Source organism: Schistocerca nitens, chromosome 7, assembly GCF_023898315.1.
Source record: "Schistocerca nitens isolate TAMUIC-IGC-003100 chromosome 7, iqSchNite1.1, whole genome shotgun sequence".
In the NCBI taxonomy this organism is placed as follows: Eukaryota; Metazoa; Arthropoda; class Insecta; order Orthoptera; family Acrididae; genus Schistocerca; species Schistocerca nitens.
In genome coordinates this window covers 387,118,777-387,145,152 of record NC_064620.1, presented here as the reverse complement: position 1 = coordinate 387,145,152, position 26,376 = coordinate 387,118,777, and the positions used below count along the sequence as shown (strand labels likewise).

Here is a 26,376-nt window from a genome sequence, read left to right as displayed (position 1 = left end):
CAAACTTCCCTTCACCATGATGATCACACTTCACCAGTTAGCATATCTAGTATAGTGCTCATGGCACTGCTTCATATCACCGTAAGAAAATTTGTGGCTACACAGATTTTTTCCCCTAATTTTCCTTCATGGACTGGACTAGTGGAGGAAGTGGTTTGTGTCTTTTATGTAGGAGGGTAGGCTGTGGATAACAGGTTGAAGGTGTTGGTTCACAAAAGCAGAGGTACTCTCTGAGGATGAATTGGGAGGTGCCCCCCCCCCCCCCCCCAAGAACCATACACCTTACCATTGGTGGGGAGGCTTGCGTGCCTCAGCGATACAGATAGCCATACCGTAGGTGCAACCACAATGGAGGAGTATCTGTTGAGAGTCCAGACAAACGTGTGGTTCCTGAAGAGGGGCAGCAGCCTTTTCAGTAGTTGCAGGGGCAACAGTCTGAATGATTGACTGATCTGGCATTGTAACACTAATCAAAACGGCCTTGCTGTGCTAGTACTGCGAACGGCTGAAAGCAAGGGGAAACTACGGCCGTAATTTTTCCCGAGGGCATGCAGCTTTACTGTATGCATAAATGATGGTGGCGTCATCTTGGGTAAAATATTCCAGAGGTAAAATAGTCCCCCATTCGGATCTCCGGGTGGGGACTACTCAGGAGGACGTTGTTATCAGGAGAAAGAAAACTGGCATTCTATGAATCGGAGCGTGGAATGTTAGATCCCTTAATCGGGCAGGTAGGTTAGAAAATTTAAAAAGGGAAATGGATAGGTTAAAGTTGGATATAGTGGGAATTAGTGAACTTTGGTGGCAGGAGGAACAAGACTTTTGGTCAGGTGAATACAGGGTTATAAATACAAAATCAAATATGGATAATGCAGGAGTAGGTTTAATAATGAATAAAACAATAGGAATGCGGGTAAGCTACTACAAACAGCACAGCGAACGCATTGTTGTGGCCAAGATAGACATGAAGCCCACACCTACGACAGTAGTACAAGTCTATATGCCAACTAGTTCTGCAGATGACGAAGAAATTGAGTAAATGTATGATGAGATAAAAGAAATTATTCAGATAGTGAAGGGAGATGAAAATTTAATAGTCATGGGTGACTGGAATTCAATAGTAGGAAAAGGAAGAGAAGGAAACGTAGTAGGTGAATATGGATTGGGGGTAAGAAATGAAAGAGGCAGTCGCCTGGTGGAATTTTGCACATAGCACAACTTAATCATAGCTAACACTTGGTTCAAGAATCATAAAAGAAGGTTGTATACATGGAAGAAGCCTGGAGATACTAAAAGGTATCAGATACATTATATAACGGTAAGACAGAGATTTAGGAACCAGTTTTTAAATTGTAAGACATTTCCAGGGGCAGATGTGGACTCTGACCACAATCTATTGGTTATGAACTGTAGATTAAAACTAAGAAACTGCAAAAAGGTGGGAATTTAAGGAGATGGGACCTGGACAAACTGACTAAACCAGAAGCTGTACAGAGTTTCAGGGAGAGCATAAGGGAACAATTGACAAGAATGGGGGAAAGAAATACAGTAGAAGAAGAATGGGTAGCTTTGAGGGATAAAGTAGTGATGGCAGCAGAGGATCAAGTAGGTAAAAAGACGAGGACTAGTAGAAATCCTTGGGTGACAGAAGAAATATTGAATTTAATTGACGAAAGGAGAAAATACAAAAATGCAGTAAGTGAAGCAGGCAAAAAGGAATACAAATGACTGAAAAATGAGATCGACAGAAAGTGCAAAATGGCTAAGCAGGGATTGCTAGAGGACAAATGTAAGGATGTAGAGGCTTATCTCACTAGGGGTAAGATAGTTACTGCCTACAGGAAAATTAAGGAGACCTTTGGAGAAAAGAGAACCACTTGTATGAATATCAAGAGCTCATATGGAAACCCAGTTCTAAGCAAAGAAGGAAAAGCCGAAAGGTGGAAGGAGTATATAGAGGGTCTATAAAATTGTGATGTAGTTGAGGGCAATGTTATAGAAATGGAAGAGGATGTAGATGAAGATGAAATGGGAGATATGATAATGCGTGAAGAGTTTGATAGAGCACTGAAAGACCTAAGTCGAAACAAGGCCCCAGGAGTAGATAACATGCCATTAGAACTACTGACAACCTTGGGACAGCCAGTCTTGACAAAACTCTACCATCTGGTGAGCAAAATGTATGAGACGGGCAAAATACCCTCAGACTTCAAGAAGAATACCGTATTTACTCGAATCTAAGCCACACTTTTTTTCCGGTTTTTGTAATCCAAAAAACCGCCTGCGGCTTAGAATAGAGTGCAAAGGGGAAGTTCTGAAAAATGTTGGTAGGTGCCGCCACAACTAACTTCTGTCGTCGAATATATGAAGGGCTTCGCAGGCACAAAGACAAAAAAAAAGGTGGAAGACGAGCTTTCTTTCTCCGCCCTGAGTTTCGACCACTGCCTTTTTATACATTATCCAACGAAGTAAATACAAATACCATATTGTTCATCTTCGAATGTAGCAGCATTTCAATGTACTTCGAAAATCCGACTTGCAAGACTGTTTGGGATGTTTGTCAGTATGTCCAACTCTGCATTCTTAATTTTTTCCTACCTGTGAGAAGAGATGGTTGCTAATAGGAACTTTTATGAATTGTGAATCACATGCAGTATTCTCTTCACCATAATAATAATACGAATATAAACATTTTGCCATGTATTCTTTCGTGTTTGCTGCTATCTCATTTAAATCCTGTCTGCCTAATAAACTACGAAACTAGAGTGAGACAACAGCAAACGCAGAAGAATATACATATCATGTCATGTTTATATTCGTATTATTCTTATGCCGAATAGTGATACAGTCAGAAATGAAGCACGGGAGTTGATTACATTTTTAAATCTAAGATGACTCAAATTTCTGTGCAGAATGTAATGTACTAAAGAGTCGTCTGCAAAGATTTTCAAACGGAGAAAAATTTTCGCTAAACTCTCATTCAGAACATGTTCTCTCATACGCAGTCTATTATTTGGTTCTTGTTGATCATTGTCAAAGAATGCAGCAGCGTAAGTAACAAAAAATAGCAGTCTCTTGCCATTATTTCGCTAATGAGACGATTCCTCTGTCTTTCTTTTTTTAATTGTAAGCGGCGGTAGTGTGCACAAAAGCAAGCCATGCCGTGAGCGGTGACAGGCCATAAACACGCACTATCAGATTGCGACAAACAATGCATGACACAGTACAGTAATGCATTTTCAGCTTTGAGTGATGTAAACACCTATAACAAAGAGAACGGCACTTATCAGACCAAAGAAAAATAAGCAATCGATTCAAACCAGACGAAGCACGTGAAAAAGGAAGGGTACCCATATAAATACGGACGGAGCGCCTGACACATAGCAACGGCTACCTGGTAAAGCTTAACTGCTAAGCCTACGACTCGAACCAAACTACTATAGCTGTATTGTCATTCATTCGACCTAAATTGTGTCTCATATTACAATGGACCAACTTTGTTTCGATTTGGAGGTGCGGCCTAAACTTTTCTCTCCCCTTCAATTTTGAGTCTCAGATTTCAGGTGATTTCAGGTGCGGCTTAGATCCGGGAAAATTTTTTTTCCTCGATTTCGAGTCTCAGTTTTCAGGTGCGGCTTAGATTCGAGTGCGGCTTAAATTCGAGTAAATACAGTATAATAATTCCAATCCCAAAAAAAGCAGGCGTTGACGGATGTGAAAATTACCGAACTATCAGTTTAATAAGTCACAGCTGCAAAATATTAACGCAAATTCTTTACAGAGGAATGGAAAAACTGGTAGAAGCCGACCTTGGGGAAGATCAGTTTGGATTCCGTAGAAATATGGGAACACGTGAGGCAATACTGACCCTACGACTTATTTTAGAAGCTAGATTGAGAAAAGGCAAACCTATGTTTCTAGCATTTGTAGACTTAGAGAAAGCTTTTGACAATGTTCACTGGAATACTCTCTTTCAAATTCTGAAGGGAGCAGGGGTAAAATACAGGGAGCGAAAGGCTATTTACAATTTGTACAGAAACCAGATGGCAGTTATAAGAGTCGAGGGGCATGAAAAGGAAGCAGCGGTTGGGAAGGGAGTGAGACAGCGTTGTAGCCTCTCCCCGATGTTGTTCAATATGTATATTGAGCAAGCAGTAAAGGAAACAAAAGAAAAATTCGGACTAGGTATTAAAATCCATGGAGAAGAAATAAAAACTTTGAGGTTCGCCGATGACATTGTAATTCTGTCATAGACAGCAAAGGACTTGGAAGAGCAGTAGCATGTGCTGAAAGTGCACACTCTTTGATGTTGTCAGGAATAACATTAAAGAATGTATCATCAGGGCAATAATTCGCAAACACGATACTGGAAACAAGGCAAACATTGACATTCCAAGGCACACACTAGCAATAACAGGAAAATATCATAAAGTTAATGCCCTCAAAATTTTTAACAAATTTCCTCTTGCCGCTTGATCCTTGCCTTTTAAAAAGTTCAAAATAAAATTTTATGACTGTCTAACAAAAAACCCATGTTATCATACAAAAGAGTTCTATGATATTGACAATATTGATATTAATAATTGATATTATATCTGTATATAAGATATTTAATTTTTACATGTAATGTGATAAATATTTGTATCTTACTATCACTGTAAAAGTGCCAGTAGTGTCAGTGTCATCGTAACTGCCGTCTGCTTCACGTCTGCTGTGCAGCGAGCTACCTTAATTTAAGTATTAGCAGTATTTTTCTTACTTGTCACTTCTTCTTCCACGTGTTTTTGCTTTTAGGAAGCTTTGTCGAGTGCTAGTAATAGTGTTCCATAGATTTTGTGTTTGTTTTGAATACAGTCAGAGAGAGTCCCTTTAGTCAGCCACAGTGCCAGTAGTGCTAGTGTTTGTTTTCAATACGGTCCAGAGACAGGTAGTGCTATTTTAATTGTTTTCTACAAGAAGTGGCTAGCAACCACAGTTTAGTCAACAATCAGCCGCCTTTAGTGAATTAGCAGTCTAGTTAAAAGTTGATTAACTCTCTACAGTAAATTGATTTCTTAGGATGGATAGGATGTGTGACTGCTGTGTACAGACGCAGGAGGAGCTGGCCACTGTTCGCGAACAGCTGAGCGTGTTGATGGCCGCGGTCAGCCGTCTTCAGGCTGCTGCCTCGGAGTGTAGCGGCAGTGGGGAGTCTGGTGCATCACATGGTACACCCCAGGTGTTACATGCTTCACCCACTGTCCCTGCTGTCAAGACATCTTCGCGGGTACCGGGCGCGGTTAGGCCACCCTCTCCCCAAGGCGAGTGGCGGGTTCAGCGGCGTTTGCGGCGCATGAGGCGGAGGGTAAATGTGGAGGCTGGCCGTGTGGCATCGCCCGCTCTGCCTGTGAGTGGACATGTGGCCGCTCCTTTAGCAAGGTCCAAGCAGGCACACAGGGGGAGGGGTTTATTAGTTATTGGGGGCTCCAACATTAGGCGGGTGATGGAGCCCCTTAGGGAAATAGCGGAAAGGTCGGGGAAGAAGGCCAGTGTTCACTCTGTCTGCTTGCCGGGGGGTCTCATCCAAGATGTGGAGGAGGCCCTGCCGGCGGCGATAGAGAGCACTAGGTGCACCCGACTGCAAATTGTTGCTCATGTCGGCACCAATGACTCCTGCCGTCTGGGTTCAGAGGTCATCCTCAGTTCGTACATGCGGTTGGCGGAATTGGTGAAGGCGGAAAGCCTCGCTCATGGGGTGGAATCAGAGCTAACTATTTGTAGTATCGTTCCCAGAACCAATCGCGGTCCTCTGGTTTGGAGCCGAGTGGAAGGCTTAAACCAGAGGCTCAGACGATTCTGCGGAGATCTGGGGTGCAAATTTCTCGACCTCCGCTATCGGGTGGAGAAATGTAGGGTCCCCCTGAATACATCAGGCATGCACTACACGCCGGAAGCGGCTACAAGGGTAGCGGAGTACGTGTGGAGTGCACATGGGGGTTTTTTAGGTTAGAGAATTCCCTCCCTAGGCCCGACAAGACGCCTCCAGAGACGCGGCAAGGTAGGAGTAGGCAAAATGCAACAGGGAATAACAATATTAATGTGCTAATAGTAAACTGCAGGAGCGTCTATAGAAAGGTCCCAGACCGGCTCTCATTAATAAACGGTCACAACGCCCATATAGTACTAGGGACAGAAAGTTGGCTGAAACCAGACGTAAACAGTAATGAAATCCTAAACTCAGATTGGAATGTATACCGCAGAGACAGGCTGGACAGTGAAGGGGGAGACGTGTTTATAGTGATAAGAAGCGCAATAGTATTGAAGGAAATTGACGGAGATCTGAAATGTGAAATAATTTGGGTGAAGATCACGGTTAAAGCAGGCTCAGACATGGTAATTGGATATCTCTATAGGCCCGCTGGCTCAGCATATGTTGTGGCTGAACACCTGAAGGATAATTTGGGAAATATTTCGAGTAGATTTCCCCACCATGTTATAGTTCTGGGTGGAGATTTTAATTTGCCGGATATAGACTGGGAGACTCAAACGTTCATAACGGGTGGCAGGGCAAAGAATCCAGTGAAATTTTTGTAAGTGCTTTATCTGAAAACTACCTTGAGCAGTTAAACAGAGAACCGACTCGTGGCGATAACATATTAGACCTTCTGGTGACAAACAGACCCGAACTATTTGAAACAGTTAACGCAGAACAGTGAATCAGCGATCACAAAGCGGTTACTGCATCAATGATTTCAGCCGTAAATAGAAATATTAAGAAAGGTAGGAAGATTTTTTTGTTTAGCAAAAGTGACAAAAAGCAGATTACAGAGTACCTGACAGCTCAACACAAAAGTTTTGTCTCAAGCACAGATAGTGTTGAGGATCAGTGGACAAAGTTCAGAACCATCGTACAATATGCGTTAGATGAGTATATGCCAAGCAAGCTCATGAGAGGTGGAAAAGAGCCACCGTGGTACAACAACCGAGTTAGAAAACTGCTGCGGAAGCAAAGGGAACTACACAGCAAACACAAACATAGCCAAAGCCTTGCAGATAAACAAAAATTCCGTGAAGCAAAATGTAGTGTGAGGAGGGCTATGCAAGAGGCATTCAATGAATTCGAAAGTAAAGTTCTATGTACTGGCTTGGCAGAAAATCCTAAGAAATTTTGGTCTTATGTCAAAGTGGTAGGTGGATCAAAACAAAATGTCCAGACACTCTGTGACCAAAATTGTACTGAAACAGAGGATGACAGACTAAAGGCCGAAATACCAAATGTCTTTTTCCAAAGCTGTTTCACAGAGGAAGACTGCACTGTAGTTCCTTCTCTAGATTGTCGCACAAATGACAAAATGGTAGATATCGAAATAGATGACAGAGGGATATCTCATGAAGAGACCATGAGGATAAAATCAGAGATATTAGAGCCCACACAGAAGCATAACGACAATCCTTCTTTCCACGAACAATACGACACTGGAATAGAAGGGAGAACCGATAGAGGTACTCAGGGTACCCTCCGCCACACACCATCAGGTGGCTTGTGGAGTATGGATGTAGATGTAGATGTAGATGTAGATTCTACTGTATGTGGTCAACAGCAATAAAGAATCTGAATCCGAATGGAAATGAGAGGAAGAATAGCTGGATTTCATGTTAAAGTGAAAAATGCAGGCAATATAGTTTTTACTGGTTGTTTAACAACACCAGAGTAACTAATCCACAAGAAATTGCAAATATCTTCAACAATTACTATGAAAATATTGTTAAAAATCTGTTACAAAGCTTCAACAAACCCACACCCAACAGACAAAACAAAATAACAACTCCTGTAGAATCTATATTCTTCTGGAAAAATACTCCTGAAGAAATTGTACTAAGTGCAATGTACCCCAAGAATAAATAATCATCTGGAATCGATGACATCTCAGATTTTATAATCAAAAACTGCATAAACAAAACAGCTCTCTCACTCCCAAATGTGTACAACTCATCGTTGATGGCAGGTACATTTCCAAAATGCATGAAAGTGGCTAAAGTCATCCCAGTCTTCAATAAAGGTGAAAAACTCAATGCAGAAAATTACAGACCGATATTGCTGTTACCTGTGTTTGGTAAACTTTTGGAGAGACTAGTTCACCAAAGACTAATAAATTTTCGTGATAAGAACCAGATACTATCTGATGCCCAGCACACTTTCAGAAAAAACAAATCCACGACAACTGCCATATATGAGTATTTACACTCCACCCTAGATGCTCTAGACAAAAAACAAAAAGCAGTTGGGCTCTTCCTACATCTGTCCAAGGCATTTGATGTTATAGACCACAAGATTCTTCTCAACAAACTGGTGTCATATGGCATCAGAGGCACCCCACTAAACTGGTTCAGCTCATACCTGACAAATAGGAAACAAAAAGTGTCAATAAAACATAACAACCAAGGACATATCGAAACATACTACTCTGACTATTGCAATATTACACAAGGTGTGCCCCAAGGCTCAATACTTGGACCAGTGCTCTTCCTTGTGTACATAAATGACCTACCGTCAAACATCAACGCCAGCATCAGTACACTCTTTGCAGATGATACCAGTATCCTCATAACAAGAAAAAATGACTATGAACTCCAAGAGGCCATAAATGGAAATAAAGACAAACTTGGTGATTGGTTTGAGAAAAACAAGCTCATAGTTAACACAAACAAAACCACTTACCTAATTTTCCACCTAAGATCAAATAAAATTATGCCTGATATGAAATTACACAGATCCCAAATATCCCCAAAAACAGAAACAAGATTTCTAGGCCTATGGATTTAGGATAATCTAAAATGGCAAATACACATTAATAATACTAATAGTAAGCTAAACCAAGTGTGCTATGCCCTGCGAATCCTTGCATACTGCGCAAGCCCGGAAACTGTTTCACAGCCTACTATGCACAAGTCCACAGTGTAATGCAGTATGGTATTATATTCTGGGGAGACTCTACACATAGCCCAAACATCCTCCTCACCCAAAAGCCAGATATAAGAATAATGAACAAGGCAAAGCCGACTGATAGCTGCAGACCTCTCTTCCAAAAGTTGCTCATCCTACCCCTTGGCAGCCTGTATATACTAGAACCATGCAAATTTGTAAAAAGTAATATTACAAAATTTAATAAAAATGTCAATGTCCATGACTATGGTACTAGACAGAAAATGGAACTCCATGTTAAAGAAATGCACACCTCTGCCTTTAACAACTCTCCCTTCAACAAAGGCATTAAAATATACAATAGCCTGCCATCAGAAATAAAAAACAGTAAGTCCCTGACTGTATTTAATAAAAAATTAAAATCATTCCTACTTGATCATTGTTTCTACAGAGCAAGTGAATTTCTGCTCCACATGGGTGGAAAGAAACTTGAAACAAATTGCAGCAAAGAATGTTGTAAAGAGTAAAACATTAATGCAAGTATGTGCAAAAATCTTGCATCTATATCATCTGCTACTAAGCAAATTAAGTGCAGAAAGAATATCCAACCGGGTACTGTTGTGTATATGTGTTAGAGGAATATCTCACTTGAAATGTTTTTACAAATAAATTAATTTATTGCTGATGGTAAATTTGATTTTGATTTGGCTAAGCATGTCATAACTGAAGATTTAGTATATTCGGAAAATAAGTTATAGATGTATTTTCTATTAAAATGGGTTCAGAAACTTTTTGGCGTAGGTATGATAACACAGGAAACACCTATCACTAAAATCTCAGGAAGTAGTTGCAGATCTATTCAGTGACTCAAACCACAAACTTGAATTTTCAAGAGCTAACTTGAACAGTGTTTCGTTTTGTGATAATGCATGATTTCTGGTGCTCTTAGATTTAGCAATGACAGTTCTGCCTTTTACTGACACTGATTTGAGTGAATTAACATTTTCAACAAAGGTGCCCATTAATTTAAAACACCACTCAAGTCTTCGTAATATTGAGAGTGCCATGATATTAAGTTGTAGTTTTACAATAAATAGTAACACCCATCACATTAAAAGTAAATTTATCTCTCCAGTCTTCAGTAACATAAGCTTTCTTACATTCAAATCATATCTTTGGTTCCAACCAAAAAATTTTCATGTGTTCACAATTATTGACTCTCATGATATTAATACACATTATATTAATGCAATATGAAGGAACAATATTAAATGCAACTCAAGGGAACATTATAGTAGTTCTCAAATATTTCATGTATGCCAACAAGCATACAAAGTGAATTTTTGTTACTTATTATAACAGAGACCTCATCTGACAATTCTGAATCAACATGATTGTTTGGTTCTTGGTAAAACTATTTATGTGATGTATATTAGTCAACAATTTTTATAGAAGCAAAAGAGGGAGGGGGGATGGAGGAAAGTTGTAAATAGCAAATTTACAATAGTTACCAAATCAAGCGAGGCTGCCAGAAGGGGAGGATCAGGTACAGAGCCAGGTTGGTTTGTTTCTAGCAAGAATGCAAATCTCTGCATGCCTTCTAACACCGGTCGAAGTGGAACAAGTTTACGTTCCTTCAATACAACGAATTCTGAATCCCTTGAGTGGTATCCTGTTTCCAGAGAATTTCGTCGACTCATATCTGTAAAACAAGGTAATTCATTAGCAATGGATAAAATTTGAAAATATGAATCTGATAGAAGCAGAAAAAAAGAACAACAATGCACAATAACCCTGCAGTATTTGTATCAGCTGAGTAAAAAGAATGGCTAAAACATTTAAACTGCTTAGGTTAAGTCACCAATCATGGTGGTTTGTATTTTAATTAATTACTGTATATAGTATTTCAACATTTCCATATTTGTATCATGATAGAATTGTTGCAGTACGTATATCAAAATAAAAATGAGTCACTTATTTCCACTTATCTGAAACATGTGGTCGACAGTAATGATTTCATAAATGACTGAATTTTAACAAAATGTTTTGTAATTCTATTATGCACCAATTCTTAATAAGGCTTTCTCCTACGAGGTACAGACAAAAAATTTCAAATTTAAGATTTCTTTGTTCTTTAAGGGCAAAGAGCAGCATTTTAGGATTATTCAGAATGTCTCAGTATTGATTATCATGTCCTTTCAGCTTCCTATAAAAGGGAACCACAGCTTTTCTTAGACAGCTAAAAGCAGCCACAAAAACATTTCACACTCTGCTCCACAGGACAAAAAAACAAAGCTTGAAAATGATGAATCATTTTATTAGGACTAAACAGGAGTACAACATGAAGATGATAGAGAATAAAACAGAAGGTCAGATAGCAAAAGAGCAAAGAGATACAAATTTGTCTCCTTAAAAGGGACAAGAAATTACCATGTTCAAAAACAATTCTCCTTAATGATAAAATAAATCCAATGAATCTACAAGTAAACATATGGTACTTACAACTTCCAGCTGTCTCTTCCACACCCCCATCTTTCTTCTTGCCTTTTCCAAAACCAAATTTGTTCAACTGATCTTCTACTCGTTTCTTTGCTTTTTGCAAGGTCTGACCAACATGGCTGGAAAGTATATTAAGGCGCTAATAGAGACTCAGTACTTTCTTAATTTAAAGCAAAATACTGAGAGCAAACAATAAATTAATTATATTAAAATATGTAAACATAAAATACAGCATAACAATGGAAAATGTAAAATTATTCCTTCAAATGGGAATTAATGCTGTTTTTCCCCAGATGAAATAAAATAAATGGCTTAGGGTACTTAAAGCTGTGAAGTTATTCATCCATAGAATCTGAAATGGGATTAATTAAATGATAAAGATTATTTCTTTCTTCTTGGCCTACATTTAATATATGAAAATTAGCATAACAGTGTGCTACTTTGGAAAACAATGATGGTTCCTCTGTCACATTGAACAGCTGCCAATTATCTCCTAGCATTTAGATTCCTATATGTGTACAGATTTCAGGAATGTAAAGAAAATCCTATATTAAGTGATTAAGTGTAATTCAGAAAAATATAAATAATGGTATATTTACTTCAACACCTGGAATAAAATATATGGGAATAAACATATATCTTTATCAAAAAGCAGTGAGTTGACACATGACACTCAATTCTTGAATATTTATTATATAATTCTGTAATGCCTGGCTTAGGTCTTTGAAATGACTATAAGAAGTTTCTTCTTTTGAAAAATGTAGAGACCAAATTCTCTGGTTATATTTGAATCATTGGCTACATAAACCAGAAAAAAATTAGCAATCAATAAGAAAAAGAATTATTTCACAATGAAGAAATCTCTACAATCAATATTTACATCAATATCTGTGCAAACCACTGTCAAGTGCGTGGCATAGGGTACTTCTCATGGCTCTAGATCCCTTGCTTCTTCCTCATCCACTCACGATGGATGTGGGAAAGATGACTGATCATGCACTGTAATTGTTATAGTCTTATTTTCACACTCCTTAGAAGCAATAGAAAGGAGGGTGTAATATATTCCTAGATTTCTTGCTTAAAACTAGTTCTTCAAATTTTGTGTTGTAGACTCTCATAGAATAGTTTGCATCTATCTTCAAGTATTTGTTATCTCAGCTTCTTCAGCATCTCCACTGGTCGAATAAACCTGTCACCATTCATACTACTTTTCTGGAAGAAAGGATATAATAGCTGAGACATGACTTACCCACAGCTTGGAGAATTTGTTTCCAGAATGAATTTTTACTTTTAAGTGGAGTGTGCACTGATTTTAAACTTCCTGGCAGATTAAAACCATGGAAGAAAATCTGTGATGGTGGGTCGTGAGTTGGCCTTGGACAGCTCAGTAGATAAAGCACCTGGTGCGACAGGCAAAGGTCACAGGTTGCAGACATGTTCCAGCATAGTTTTAATCTGCCAGGATGTTTCACAAAAATCATTGTTGAGGGTCAGTTATGTTATGCACATCTCGTGAGTACTTTGGAATCTACAGCTAATTTTATACTATTCACTGTCCATGTTAAGAAATGGAGGTATTGTCATAAAGTCATGTAAAGAGCCAAGAGTGAACGCAATGTATCAGAATTAATTTTAATGTTCAGACACCCCATGTTTATACTAACATTATATTCTGCTCACCTTGCTGCACCTTTGTGTGGTCCCTGCTTAGGAGTCTGTTGCAGAGATGTCTGTCGAACAAAACCTCCTTCAATGGGAGAATCGCTGCCTTCATGGCTGTCAGTAGATTCAGTTCTGCCATACTCCCGACGAAACCAGTTCACTGCACAAAAGAATAAATGGGGCAGGTGTGCAGTAATGTCTTATAAATTACGTTCAATCAAGTGAATGTTGTCTGTAATTATATTTATTTATTTTAAAACATTTCTTCAATTTGTCTAGATTTAATCTGACCATTGCATAATATTACCTTCTGCAGCATATTTGTAAAATTATGTATGCAGAAGTAATATACAACCATATCTTGAATGTTGTACATGCAATACTAAAAGGTAATCTTCCCAAAAGTCCTGTAATATCTTAACTTTTATCTCCACTCATTTGGCATAGAGACAAATTTAAGCTGTTAACTAATAAACTTGACACCATCATCTGGGAAAATCATTTGTTTTACACAAATAAGAAAGCATAAATATTTTTTTGTTATCAAAAAAATAAAAAATGGGATATCATTCAACTGTACAAAACACTTGACTTATTCTACAGAGAAAAACATAACGAATGCCTATCTTACAAGTGCACATGCAGATATGACATTTTGGTTTCCTACTATCATAAACATGACCCTTGTGAAACATTACATAAATGAGCCTTTGATAATGTGAAATTTTTTTCCTAAAAACATAAACAGAAAAATCTGTTTGCAGAGTTACGCATCATATCTATACTTTTAAACTGTTGGAAGAACAGGAGTACATTCTCCAGAACCAATGCACCATGTATTTAAGTGTGATTAAGCTCTCAAACATGTAATAAACAGGTTTCTGTAAATGTCACAACTGAGACAAAAGAATCATATTACATAATGTGTACCCAGCTAATGAAATAATGAGGGAGGAGTCACCTTTTAGACAAACCTGCCACGTTAGCCGAGAGTGCTAATGCACTGCTTCCTGGACTCAAATAGGCAAGCTGGCTTCAGATTGAATCTGTCCGGCAGATTAACAATGTGGGCAGGTGTGCCAGCCAGCCCAGATGTGGTTTGTAGGGAGTTTTCCATATACCACTCAGTGAATACCACCCAACTGGTCCCCATAACCCACCACAGTTACACCACTCATAGACATCATGACTCCCAGACATCTGAACACGTTCACTCTATTCCATGGATTACACTAGATGCAGACATCTGGCGTACACTAATTCTGTCCTGGGAGGTATGGGGTGGCGGCAGGAAGGGCATCCGGCCACCCCTTAACATTAACACTGCCAAATCTGTACCTAACCACAAAGACCCTGCGCAACCGCAGTTATAGGCGCAATCAAAAGAAAGAAAGAAAGTCACCTATTAGACAAGTAGCAAATTTTCTAAAAACTACTGAGATGTTTTTCACTGACGTGACTAATAATATGCCTATTATTAACAACAAACAATTTCAAGGCTCTTATTTGATTTCAATATACTAATCTATAAGCATGTGCCTCCACTCAATCTCTATTACACTTCCCTGAATGAAATCTCTCACATAGCAAAAACTTTCAGAAAAACATCCTCAGGAATTGATTGTGTTCCAGACTTCAACATAAAAGAATGTATTATAAACATTGCAACACCCCTTGCCAAGGTAATGGACTCATCTTGAGACTGGAACCTTTCCTGACTGTCTTAAAATTGAAAGAGTGGTCCCTATTCATAAAAAAGGTGACAAAGCAAATTTGGAAAACTATAGACCAGTCTCATTATTATCAGTTTCTGTCAGACTCATTGAAAGTCTCATGTATAACAGATTAATGGAATTTCTGGATAAGAATAAAATCCTTGCTGATGCCCAACAAGGTTTTCGGAAAAATAAATCTATGACCTGTGCCATATATAATTGCTTACAAAATGCTCTAGAAGCACTGGATAGTAAACAAAATGCTGCTGGTATTTTCTTATATCTAAGCAAAGCTTTTGACATTTTGGACCACAGAATCCTGTTGAAAAAACTCGTAAAGTCTGGCATTAAAAAACCCGCATTAAAATAGTTCTCCTCGTACCTGACAAAAGAGTAACAAAAAGTAGTAACAACATATGAACTAAATGATCGTACTAGAACATATTTTTCAGATGTAGGAATAATGACAACTTGAGTCCCTCAAAGATCCATTCTCAGGTCAATTCTTTCCTTCAATATATAAATGACCTAGATGTCAGTATAGAATCGCAAGTAAATATTTTGTTTGTGGAAGACAAAAGTATCCTTCTTATTGGGGAAACACAAACACTACTACAAGAAAAAATAAATAAAGCTACAGACAAGCTAAATGACAGGTTTTTGGGAAATAAACTAATGATAAACACCTCCAAAACAACTGTCTTTAATTTCTGTTTGAAAGGGAAAGCCTGTGACACTTCTATGACAATAAACACCAGTGGAATTACACACTCACTGGAAACAAAATTTTTAAGCATATCACTTCAAAATGATTTTAAATGGCAGACACGTATTACAAAAACAAATACAACACCGAAGAAACTATGCTACGCTTACTTGCATACAAAGCAAGCTTCCACACTGTTAGAATTGCATACTTTGCCCAGTTCCACAGTATGGAATGCGGAGGTGCAGCTGCTAGATCAGTAATCTTTCTGAGCCAAAAAGGATCTATAAGAGCAATGCGCCATGTGAAACAGACTGACTCATGTGGGCCCCTCTTTCAGAAGTCTTCCATTTTCCCTCTCCCCTGTCTTTTTATTGTAGGTAATCGTAAATATGTGAGGAAAAATATCAAAGAGATAAATAAAAACTGTAATGTACCTGAACATAATACCTAGCAAAAAGACAAACTCCATGTTCAGTCAGTAAGGACAGCAGCCTTTAAAACCACCAGCACAAATAGCGCAATACAAATGTACAATAGTCTGCCACATAAAATTAAAGTTATTTCTTAATTTTCCCTTAAATTTCCCTTAGGGCATTCTTATTAGATCACTGCTTCCATTCAGTGTCAGCATTTTTAAACCATGTGAAGTGCAACAGACATGAAGCAAGGATATGCAAAAACTACTACTGCTGTTACAGCAATATAAAATATAATGAATTTGTTGTACTATTAAAATAAATTTTGAATTTTTATCTAACCTGTGTGTGTGTGTGTGTGTGTGTGTGTGGTGTGTGTGTGTGTGTGTGTGTGTGTGTGTGTGTGTGACATACAAATGACATCCCACAATCTGTAGAGATTTACTGGATGCCTAAATAAATGAATAAATAAATTTCAATAGGTTTACATCAAAATGAATTACATTAGGTTTTCCAATGTTGTCTCACAAATTAAATGTACTGATTGTAATCAGGCATTTTCAAAAGTGGTAGGAAGCTTGTCAGCTAACTATCTAGTTACATGCTCCATAGTCCATGTTAACAATGAACATTGTGATGTGGCATGTGCCATAAATGAGAGAGAAGAGAAAGAGAGAAGAGAGAGAGAGAGAGAAAACTAAGTAAGTAATACTGAAAGCAGAAAAGGTAAAGGAGAGACCAAAAATTTAAAGTATTTGTCACAAATTACTGTTTGGACTCCACTAATTTTGGCTATCATTACTGTCTGGATACATAAATACACATTTTAGTAGATTGATGTAACAATGGTACACACTTTTTACTAAATTTATGAACATGATAAATGTTACTTATTAGTGTCAATAGCAGCCTTTAAAACTGCCAGCACAAATAGTGCAATACAAATGTACAATAGGCTGCCACATAAAATTAAAGTTATTTCTTAATTTTCTCTGTTTCACAAATCCCTTAGGGCATTCTTATTAGATCACTGCTTCCATTCAGTGTCAGCATTTTTAAACCATGTGAAGTGCAACAGACATGAAGCAAGGATATGCAAAAACTACTACTGCTGTTACAGCAAGATAAAATATAATGAATTTGTTGTACTATTAAAATAAATTTTGAATTTTTATCTGACCTGTGTGTGTGTGTGTATGTGTGTGTGTGACATACAAATGACATCCCACAATCTGTAGAGCTTTACTGGATGCCTAAATAAATAAATAAATAAATTTCAATAGATTTTAAATACAAATCTGTGTGAGTGGATTAGAATACGTATTATAACCCACAGAGGCATCATTCTTTTATCTAACCTGAACACACATATATGACAAATAATCACCTTTCTGTTTCCATGGTAACCTGAATATTTTTATGAATGGAGCTGAGATGTTGTAAAAACTCATAATTTGTCCTCTTTATCAGGCCACAACAGGAAAGTACCATCAACATGACTTTAAAAAATGGTTGTTATATGAGCTGCTGGTTTCAAGACTTACTCTTCAAAATAGAAGGCCATCAAAAGAAAAAGAGGACTTTGCATGACAATGCAATTAGTCTGTTCAGAAAATTCCTTCTTAAACAAGTTGAATAAAGGGCATGTCAGAAAAAACCTGTGATGTCCACCTCAAAACTAATGGTGCTATCTGAGCTGCTTAGATGAAATGGCCCAATGTTATGGGTGAAATCAACCAAACTGTCAATGAGATGCAAACAATCTCCCACAAATGGACTCAGTACCAGAACAAGATGTTTAGCTAAGTCATATGAAGGAGCACCAATGTTGCTTACTATCAGCCATAAAGGTACACCCTGTTTATGAATTTAGAAAGGATGTACAATCTGTGGAATATTAGTCTCTTGATGACTTCTTGAGGTACAAGGAAGAATCCAAGAAGGTTGAAGTTTTCCACTGCACTCCTCCTGTGGGATCACTCTTGACCATAATCTTAACAAACCACACATCTCATTGGGGTATGCAATCATCTGTAGATGTAGATGGTACTTTTTCTCTGAAATAGCATGTAGTGTTTGTCTTGTACTCTGAATCCCCTTTTTGATTATAGCAAGCCAGTCCATTTCTGTGATCTTACAGACACACAGTGTTGAAGAATGATGTACAGAATACCAGTGCTACACACTCACCTTTTGCAATCCACAAAATCTGCTATGCTGAGCTGACTGCCAAACTTGTGCAGTCATATACATTGAACAATACAGATGGTGTAATGTGCAATGCAAAACCATAGCTGTTGTATTGTAATTGACCTGTCATCTGTCAAAACAACAATTTTGGCTACTGCTAATTCATGTTGGAATGGGATCTTCTCAGCAGACACTGCCACAACGAAACACTGTCCATTTGGGTGAGGCAGTTTGTGTGTTCCAATGAAGCGGAGGTTTGTACCAGAGGTAGTCTAACTGTCACCACGATCTCCCATGCCAGGCAGGTCTCCATAAAGGATCGAGGAAAAGTGTGTCTCACAATAACCTGTCTAGTATCTGATCCTTTCCTCTTTATTTCTGTGAGTATGTGGCAGCAGACACAGTCCCCTAATATGGGCAGCAGAAGGTCCTTGATAACCAGGACAAGGGTGATGCACATTGGCCTCAGTGTGGAGGGATGGATAGCATTCTGTAATCACAGTGAAGACAAGCAATCCAAGGACTAATGTCTTGAAATAAAACCTTGGCAGGCTAAGAGAGGTGGAGAAAAAGATGAAGAACTACAGACTGGATACATAGGGACTAACTGAAATAAGGTGTCCAAAATCTGGGGAAGTTCAAACACAAAATGGTGGAGTGCTGCTGTATGTAGGATAGACAGGTGAATATGCAATTTACAGGAATGGTGTAGGGCTCTTATTATCTAAAAATTGCAAAAGGAACTTTCTGGAGTGGAAATCAGTGTCAGAAAGGATAATAACCACATGCTTTAGAACAAATGTGTGAAATATCACTGTAATTAAATGCTATGCACCTACAAAAGCAGCTGAGGGAAAATTATAAGATGCATTTTACACAGAACTAAATGGGGTCCTTAGCCAAATTAATGGTAGAGACACCAAAATTTTAATGGGGGACTTGAACACAAAAGTTGATTCAGAAAACAAAGGGTTTGGACATATCATGGTTGTACACGGCATTGGGAATAGAAGTACAACTGATAAACTGCTGATAGACAAGTGCACTGGACATGACCTAGTCATTGGAGGCACACTGCTTCAATATTGCAACTGCTATAAGGTAACATGGGTCTAGCCAGGTCATGTTAATGAAAATCAGATAGATCACATACTCATAAGCCATAAGTTTCAACAGTCTCTGCTAAATGGCAGAATAATAGAGGTGTGGCTGTTGCAAGTGACCAACACCTAGTTTAGCTGAGTTCTGATTGAAGATAGTGGGAACTAGAAGCAAGCTCAATTACAGGAGCAACACACACACACACACACACACACACACACACACACACACACACACACACACACACAAACCAGATGTGGGATGCTTAAAACTTTATGCAAAAAGGAAATGAGACAGGTTGGCAAAACTTACAGACAGCTATCTAGATGGTGGAAAGAACATCTTAGTGTTAAAGACACACCAAAAGCAATAATGGATCTCTGATGACATGTGGAATGAAATTAACAGTAGGAAAGAACTAAAACAGAAGTTAAATCTTTGTAAGACGAGAGTCCAGAAGATTGAAGCACATAAAGAGTATGTTGTCACAAACAAGAGAGTGAAAATGGGAATAAGTAAAGATGGAAGGAAATGGATATATGTACAGGCACAGTTAGCAGATGAGGCAGCAAGACAGGGAAATACAAAAGGGCTGCACAGTATCACCAAACGACTCTCAATGAAGAACTTGAAAGGTGAACAACCAGTTAAGAACAAGAATATGATGATGATTACAACCCAACAGGCACAGCTACAAAGATGGGAGGAGCATTTCAAGGAGCTGTTAAATTATGAAGACACTCAAGAGGGACAGGTGAGAGGATTCCCAGAGTCAAAGCAGATCAAGATACAAATCTGCAGTGTCCTACTGTGGATGAAATTAGGTGTGCTTTCAGAAGCCTAAAAATGCTAAGTCTTCTGGCCTAGATGACATAGCACAGGAGCTCTTAAAAGCCAATATTGAAAGTACTATTAAAATGCTCTACCCTTTGCTGAAGCATATTTGGCTTGAAGAGAAATTACCCGAGGAGTGGAAAAGTCGATCAGCGGTAAAGCACCCAAAAAGAGGAAATTTTTTGAATTGTAACAACTGGGATGGTATCAAATTCTTCTGGTAAGTCATCAAAGACACATTTACTTCCCATGCTGGAAAATTTAGTAGCTCACTGTATGTGTTTTGTGATTGCATTGAGATAGTAATAGCAAGACTGACTACACTGCCAGTAGGTACAACCTCAGCGGCATAAGTGCAGACCCCTTCTGTCTGCTGGGTTGCTGCTTACAACAGTCCTTGGCACATTCTGCTGTCTTTGTTGATGGTAAATCCAGCGGATAATGGAATTCAACGTATTATTCAATTAATCTACCTGAAGATGTCTGGCAGATAATCAGACAAAATATGGTGTGGTGTGTGATAGACAATGATGACTGGCTGGAGTCTGGAATGTAATTGAGTATTCAGTACATTTGGAAATTTTATCATTCACAAGTATGAACTCTTTAACCATGAGTTTTACATTTTTTTTTTTTTTTTTTTTTTTTTACTTTCTTAATTTTGCTATTCCCAGACCTCTAATTCTGATTTTATAGTTCCTTACTGATACAGCAATCTTCTGAAAATGAGTGTGCATATAGAATTTCAGTAGGTGAAAATACTAGAAATATTTTAAGCATTATGAACTGTTCTGCAGTTTACCAAGGCCACCAATCTGGAATTTTTGCTTAGTCTGAGGCTTGGATGTTGCTGGAGATGATTCAGAGATTCCAAGATTACGTTCACTCTGTCGAGGCGTAAGAATGTGTTGTCTGCGCCGAAGATTACCCAGGGGACTCTGACTGGCTTTTCCTGTGTCTTCACCCATTTCCGTTTCCAGCAGGCTCTAAAAGGTAATTATTTAATATTAAGTGACACAAACATAGAAAAGGATAATGAGTGGTGAAAAGGGTCACAATGCTAACAAAACTGCTACCAAACAACATATTCTACATTACCAAGTGAATCAGGACACTGTCATATTTCTTTGATTGGTTAATGCAGAACTTTGAAAACAGGACACCCTTTTTTGTAAAGCATTTCATAATGATATGGGGATGGCCTAAATATTTCCCTATAACAATCATCAATGGGTCTTGAAACTTAGTAACAAATCAAAGCTATATTCTCTCATTTCTTGTCTCATATGAGAAACATGACAGACTGAAAGTTTCAGGACTTTAAGTTAAATTTATTGTTGCTACATAAAAAGGAAACTTCTGGACAGAAACATATTAAATTCCTAATTAAAATAGCATGGTCTGTACACTATTCCTGAAACTGGTAAGTATGAAAACAAGAGTATTAATAGGGCTCTGTAGTTTGAAGGGTTTTTCTGAAAGGCACCATGGCTGCTGAGAGCTGTTTTCATTATGAGGGCATGATTACCTAACAGTGGGAAGTCTAGAATGGAATAGCAATAATATTATGGAATGGATAGATTGCTGCTCACCTTATAGAGGAGGAACAACAAAAAGATTGCTACACATTTATGCTTTCGGCCAAAAGGGCTTCTTCCAAAACAGAAAACCCATATATTCACACAAGCACAACAGTGTGAATTGTGCTTGTGTGAATATATTTGTGTGTGTGTGTTTTCTATTTTGGAAAAAGGCCTTTCTGACAAAAAGCTTAAATGTGCAGTAGTCTTTTCATTGTGTCCATCTGTGACTCAACGTCTCCTCTGCACATCTAGTAAAACAGACTATTATTGTGGCAAATAATGATTTTTTAATTCATGAGAAGTGTGTTTGGCCTCTCTGAATGAACAGTTACTGATAGTGTGAAAATAAAAAGGATTCAATGACTAGTTAAAGTCAAGTTCACTATAAAACCTGTCAGCTTTGACCAATAATAAAATCAACATGATGCTGTGACATTATACTTTTCTTAATAGTTTGAAAGCGTAATTGCTCACATGTAGAGCATTTAAATTATGTAACTGTGGGCTTTAAAGAAAAAAAGTATAATTCAATATGGTGAAAGTGTATGTTTTAAATAGCTGCTCCTATATACTATAGCTCCGGTCAAAACTGTTGACCTTGTACTTCTTAAATAGCTGCTCCCATATGTTATAGCTCTGGTCAAAACTGCTGACCTAATAACTATCACAAACTGAACAACAGATTATGTCATCAGACACTCACAATTCACAAAATTTTTTCAGCAGTCGTGCAAAACTACTATCAGAATAAATAAACTTTGAATGTAAACTTTGTTGTCTATTGTGCACATTGCAACATACATACAACCAATGGATCTGCAGTATTGAAACGTAGAAAGATCAAAAGCATGTCTGTAATGGATTGTGCAGCCATGTCTCGATCCCTGAGTCAACAGATGGGGGCATTTGCAAGACAACAACCATCTGCACGTACAGTTCGACGATGTTTGCTCCAGCATAGACTGTCAGTTCAGAGACCATGGCTGTGGTTATCCTTGAGGCTGCATCACAGACAGGAGCGCCTGTGATGGTGTACTCAATGATCAACCTGGGTGCACGAATGGCTAAACGTCGTTTTTTCGGATGAATCCAGGTTCTGTTTACAGCATCATGATGGTCGCATCCGTGTTTGGCGACATCACGGTGAATGCACATTGGAAGCATGTATTCATCATCGCCATACTGACGTATCACCCGGCGTGATGGTATGGGGTGCCACTGGTTACACGTCTCAGTCACCTCTTGTTCGCATTGACGGCACTTTGAACAGTGGATGTTACATTTCATAAGTGTTACGACCCTTGGCACTACCCTTCATTCGATCCCTGCAAAACCCTACATTTCAGCAGGATAATGAACGACTGCATGTTGCAGGTCCTGTACAGGCCTTTCTGGATACAGAAAATGTTCGACTGCTGCCCTGGCCAGCACATTCTCCAGATCTCTCGCCAATTGAAAATGTTGGAGGATACAAGATGACTTGGAAAGGATTTGTGATTGGTGTAAAGAATGGCAGCTAACTCTAAATATACATAAATGTAAATTAATGCAGATGAATAGGAAAAAGACTCCCATAATGTTTGAAGACTCCATTAGTAGTGTAGCACTTGACACAGTCACGTCGATTAAATATTTGGGCGCAACATTGCAGAGTGATATGAAGTGGGACAAGCATGTAATGGCAGTTGTGGGGAAGGCGGATAGTCGTCTTCGGTTCATTGGTAGAATTTTGGGAAGTTGTGGTTCATCTGTAAAGGAGACTGCTTATAAAACACTAATACGACCTATTCTCGAGTACTGCTGAAGCATTTAGGATCCCTATCAGGTAGGATTGAGGGAGGACATAGAAGCAATTCAGAGGCAGGCTGCTAGATTTGTTACTGGTAGGTTTGATCATCACATCAGTGTTACAGAAATGCTTCAGGAACTTGGGTGGGAGTCTCTAGACAAAAGGAGGCGTTCTTTTCGTGAACTGCTACTGAGGAAATTTAGAGAACCAACATTTGAGGCTGACTGCAGTACAATTTTACTGCAGCCAACTTATATTTCGCGGAAAGACCACAAAGATAAGATAAGAGAGATTAGGGCTCGTACAGAGGCATATAGGCAGTCATTTTTCCTTCGTTCTGTTTGGGAGTGGAACAGGAAGAGAAGATGCTAGTTGTGGTATGAGGTACCCTCTGCCACACACCATATGGTGGATTGCGGAGTATGTGTGTAGATATGCAGATGTAGACATTTGGTCAATGGTGGCCAAACAACTGGCTCGTCACAATACACCAGTCACTACCCTTGATGAACTGTGGTATCGTGTTGAAGCTGCATGGGCAGCTGTAGCTGTACACACCATCCAAGCTCTGTTTGACTCAATGCCCAGTCATATCAAGGGCGTTAGTATGGCCAGAAGTGGTTGTTCTGGGTACTGATTTCTCAGGATCTATGCACCCAATTTGCGTGAATATGTAATCACATGTCAGTTCTAGTATAATATATTTGTCCAATGAATACCTATTTATCATCTGCATTTCTTCTTGGCGTAGCAATTTTAATGGCCAGTAGTTTAAGATAAAATAGCTAAATTTCTTCTGTAACGGATTTACAAAACACATTCTTTTTTTTTTTTGTACCTGTAAACACTCCATATCAGCTTAAAATGTTTTATATAACTGTTTCAGGAATGCATAGACACAATGATAGAGTAGTATACATAATCTGATGTACAAATCTGTTCTCTTCAGTCACACCCAAAGTGCTTACAGCACAAGTAGATGAGGTGCTCCGCTTCTTGAACAATAATTTTCGACCACCACGCTCATCGACCATGTAGCATGCTGAAGAGCCTAAATCTGAAGGGTCTTCTGCTTCTGACTGATGCATGTGCCTATATCAATCATAAAGTTAAGAACAATTAGTAGAAACATTGAGACACTTAGAAATTAAAAGATTGCATAAATATAACAACATATTAATAAAAAGTATGGAGGACTTAGAATAATACAAATAAGGTGATGAAAACAATGGAATTTATTTCTGGGCCCGATGATAAATAGTCAATGCCCTGGTGAAGTACATGGTTCAGTTGCCCTGGTCCAGGTTGGTACTGAGTGATGAGGATGGTGCTCTTTCCAGCTGGTTCTTGGGGGTGGTGGGAAATGTGGGACATCCTACCCTCAATCCTTCTCAGCCCTTTTAAACTGGTGTTCCACTGCCCACATAGCCTACATCGTATCCTGGACCATCCATATGACATTCCCACTCCCAACCATTTGTCACATGGGTCATATCCCTCTGGAACAGCGACGAGCAAGTCTGGCCCAATTCATACACCCAGCACATCCTACTCCAGTCCTGCCACAGGTGAAAACAGCCATGCCATATACCAGATTTGCTGCAATTTTTGCACCAACAAATTGTTCACCTAAATCAATGGCTCCTGCCAGACTGTGGCGAAGAACAGAGTTGACCACCCAGTGGCGGAATGCACTGCTGGGCACATGTTCAATTTCAATGGCTGATTCACAACTTGTGCCATTTTGATTCCATCCCCCGCCCCCTCCAACACTAGCTTCTCTGAACTACAAGGACGGGAGTTATTCTTGCAGCACATTCTTCCCCATAATCCTCCTGGCTTCAGTCTCTTTTAATCTTCTGCAGCCATACCCTCTTCCTAACATTCTCCCCTTCGTCTGTTCTGTTACCCACTCCTAATCCACTGCCCCACATCACTATCATTATAAGTTGCACAAACACATTGGCTTCAATTTGTATCTCTAGCCCTTGCACTAGCTCCCTCTCCCTCTAGTGTTCTGATCTTGTACACCAGCTGTCTGCCTCTAAGCCATCAGTCAGCCTTCCCCAGCCCTTCCTCCCACTCCCAACCTGTTATCTCACATCACCCGCTTTACTTGACTGAACTCCTCACCCCAGGCTACCTGTCAAACAGCAGTCCCAGCACTGTGTGTTCACCTGGCAAGCTGGCACACTGTAGCTGTACAGGTTTGTGTGAGGGGGGTGGGGTGGGGGGTGGGGCAGTGGGGGGAGGGGGGGGGGAGAAGTAGGAGTGTCTGCATGTACAGCATGTGTGCATTCTAAATTGAAAAAGGAATCAAATTCAAGCTATCAGAGTTTTCATATTTTTTGGTGTGCCTGTTGATGACTCAACACTTCTACTATTCAGTGAGTTTTACCTTTATTATAAAATAATTTATTATCTGCCAGAACTATATTTACATTGCCAATAGGCTCCCTTACATCGTAAAACCTCATGTCATTCTTCCTTACTTACTGTCTCATAATTTACACCTGCTTTCTCTCTTCCATATTGTCTGTATTTTCCCTACATCTTCGTTCTTGCCTTTCTTACATATCCACATCACTTGTCACAAGTGGCTTTTGCAGCACCTTGCAACATTGGTCGCCGCTGTTTCAACTGCAATACACTCTATTCTTCTAGCCACCTGTCTGCCGGACCATAGTTAAACATGATCCAAGCAGCAAATTCTCACATTTCATCCTGAAATTGACCCATCCTTCCTCTACACACTACTCCTATCATCATTTTATACCCATCACTTATTTTACCACGCGCAATGATTGCAAACTTGAAAATGAATGTTATCATGTCACATAACTACCCTACAGCCCACAACACATCTCTTACTGCATTTTCATTTTCTAAACCCACGATTTGTTAACCATAGCTCCCTTCACAGACATATAATACTTTCATCTGTCCATTTCCTCGAACTATTTCACGTTTTTACTT

General features: G+C 38.9%; 1 protein-coding gene across 1 annotated transcript in view; it reads right to left on the bottom strand.

The window, feature by feature from the left end:
* The window catches only part of LOC126194994 (protein unc-80 homolog), a 1,036,886-nt gene that overhangs the window by 486,728 nt on the left and 523,782 nt on the right, over positions 1 to 26,376 (bottom strand). Inside the window, exons 23-27 of the mRNA XM_049933411.1 lie at positions 24,369 to 24,492; positions 20,831 to 21,014; positions 13,082 to 13,223; positions 11,405 to 11,520; positions 10,414 to 10,604 (exon numbers count right to left, since the gene is read on the bottom strand). Coding sequence (XP_049789368.1) covers positions 10,414 to 10,604; positions 11,405 to 11,520; positions 13,082 to 13,223; positions 20,831 to 21,014; positions 24,369 to 24,492 — 757 coding nt within the window. The remainder of the gene's footprint in view (positions 1 to 10,413; positions 10,605 to 11,404; positions 11,521 to 13,081; positions 13,224 to 20,830; positions 21,015 to 24,368; positions 24,493 to 26,376) is intronic.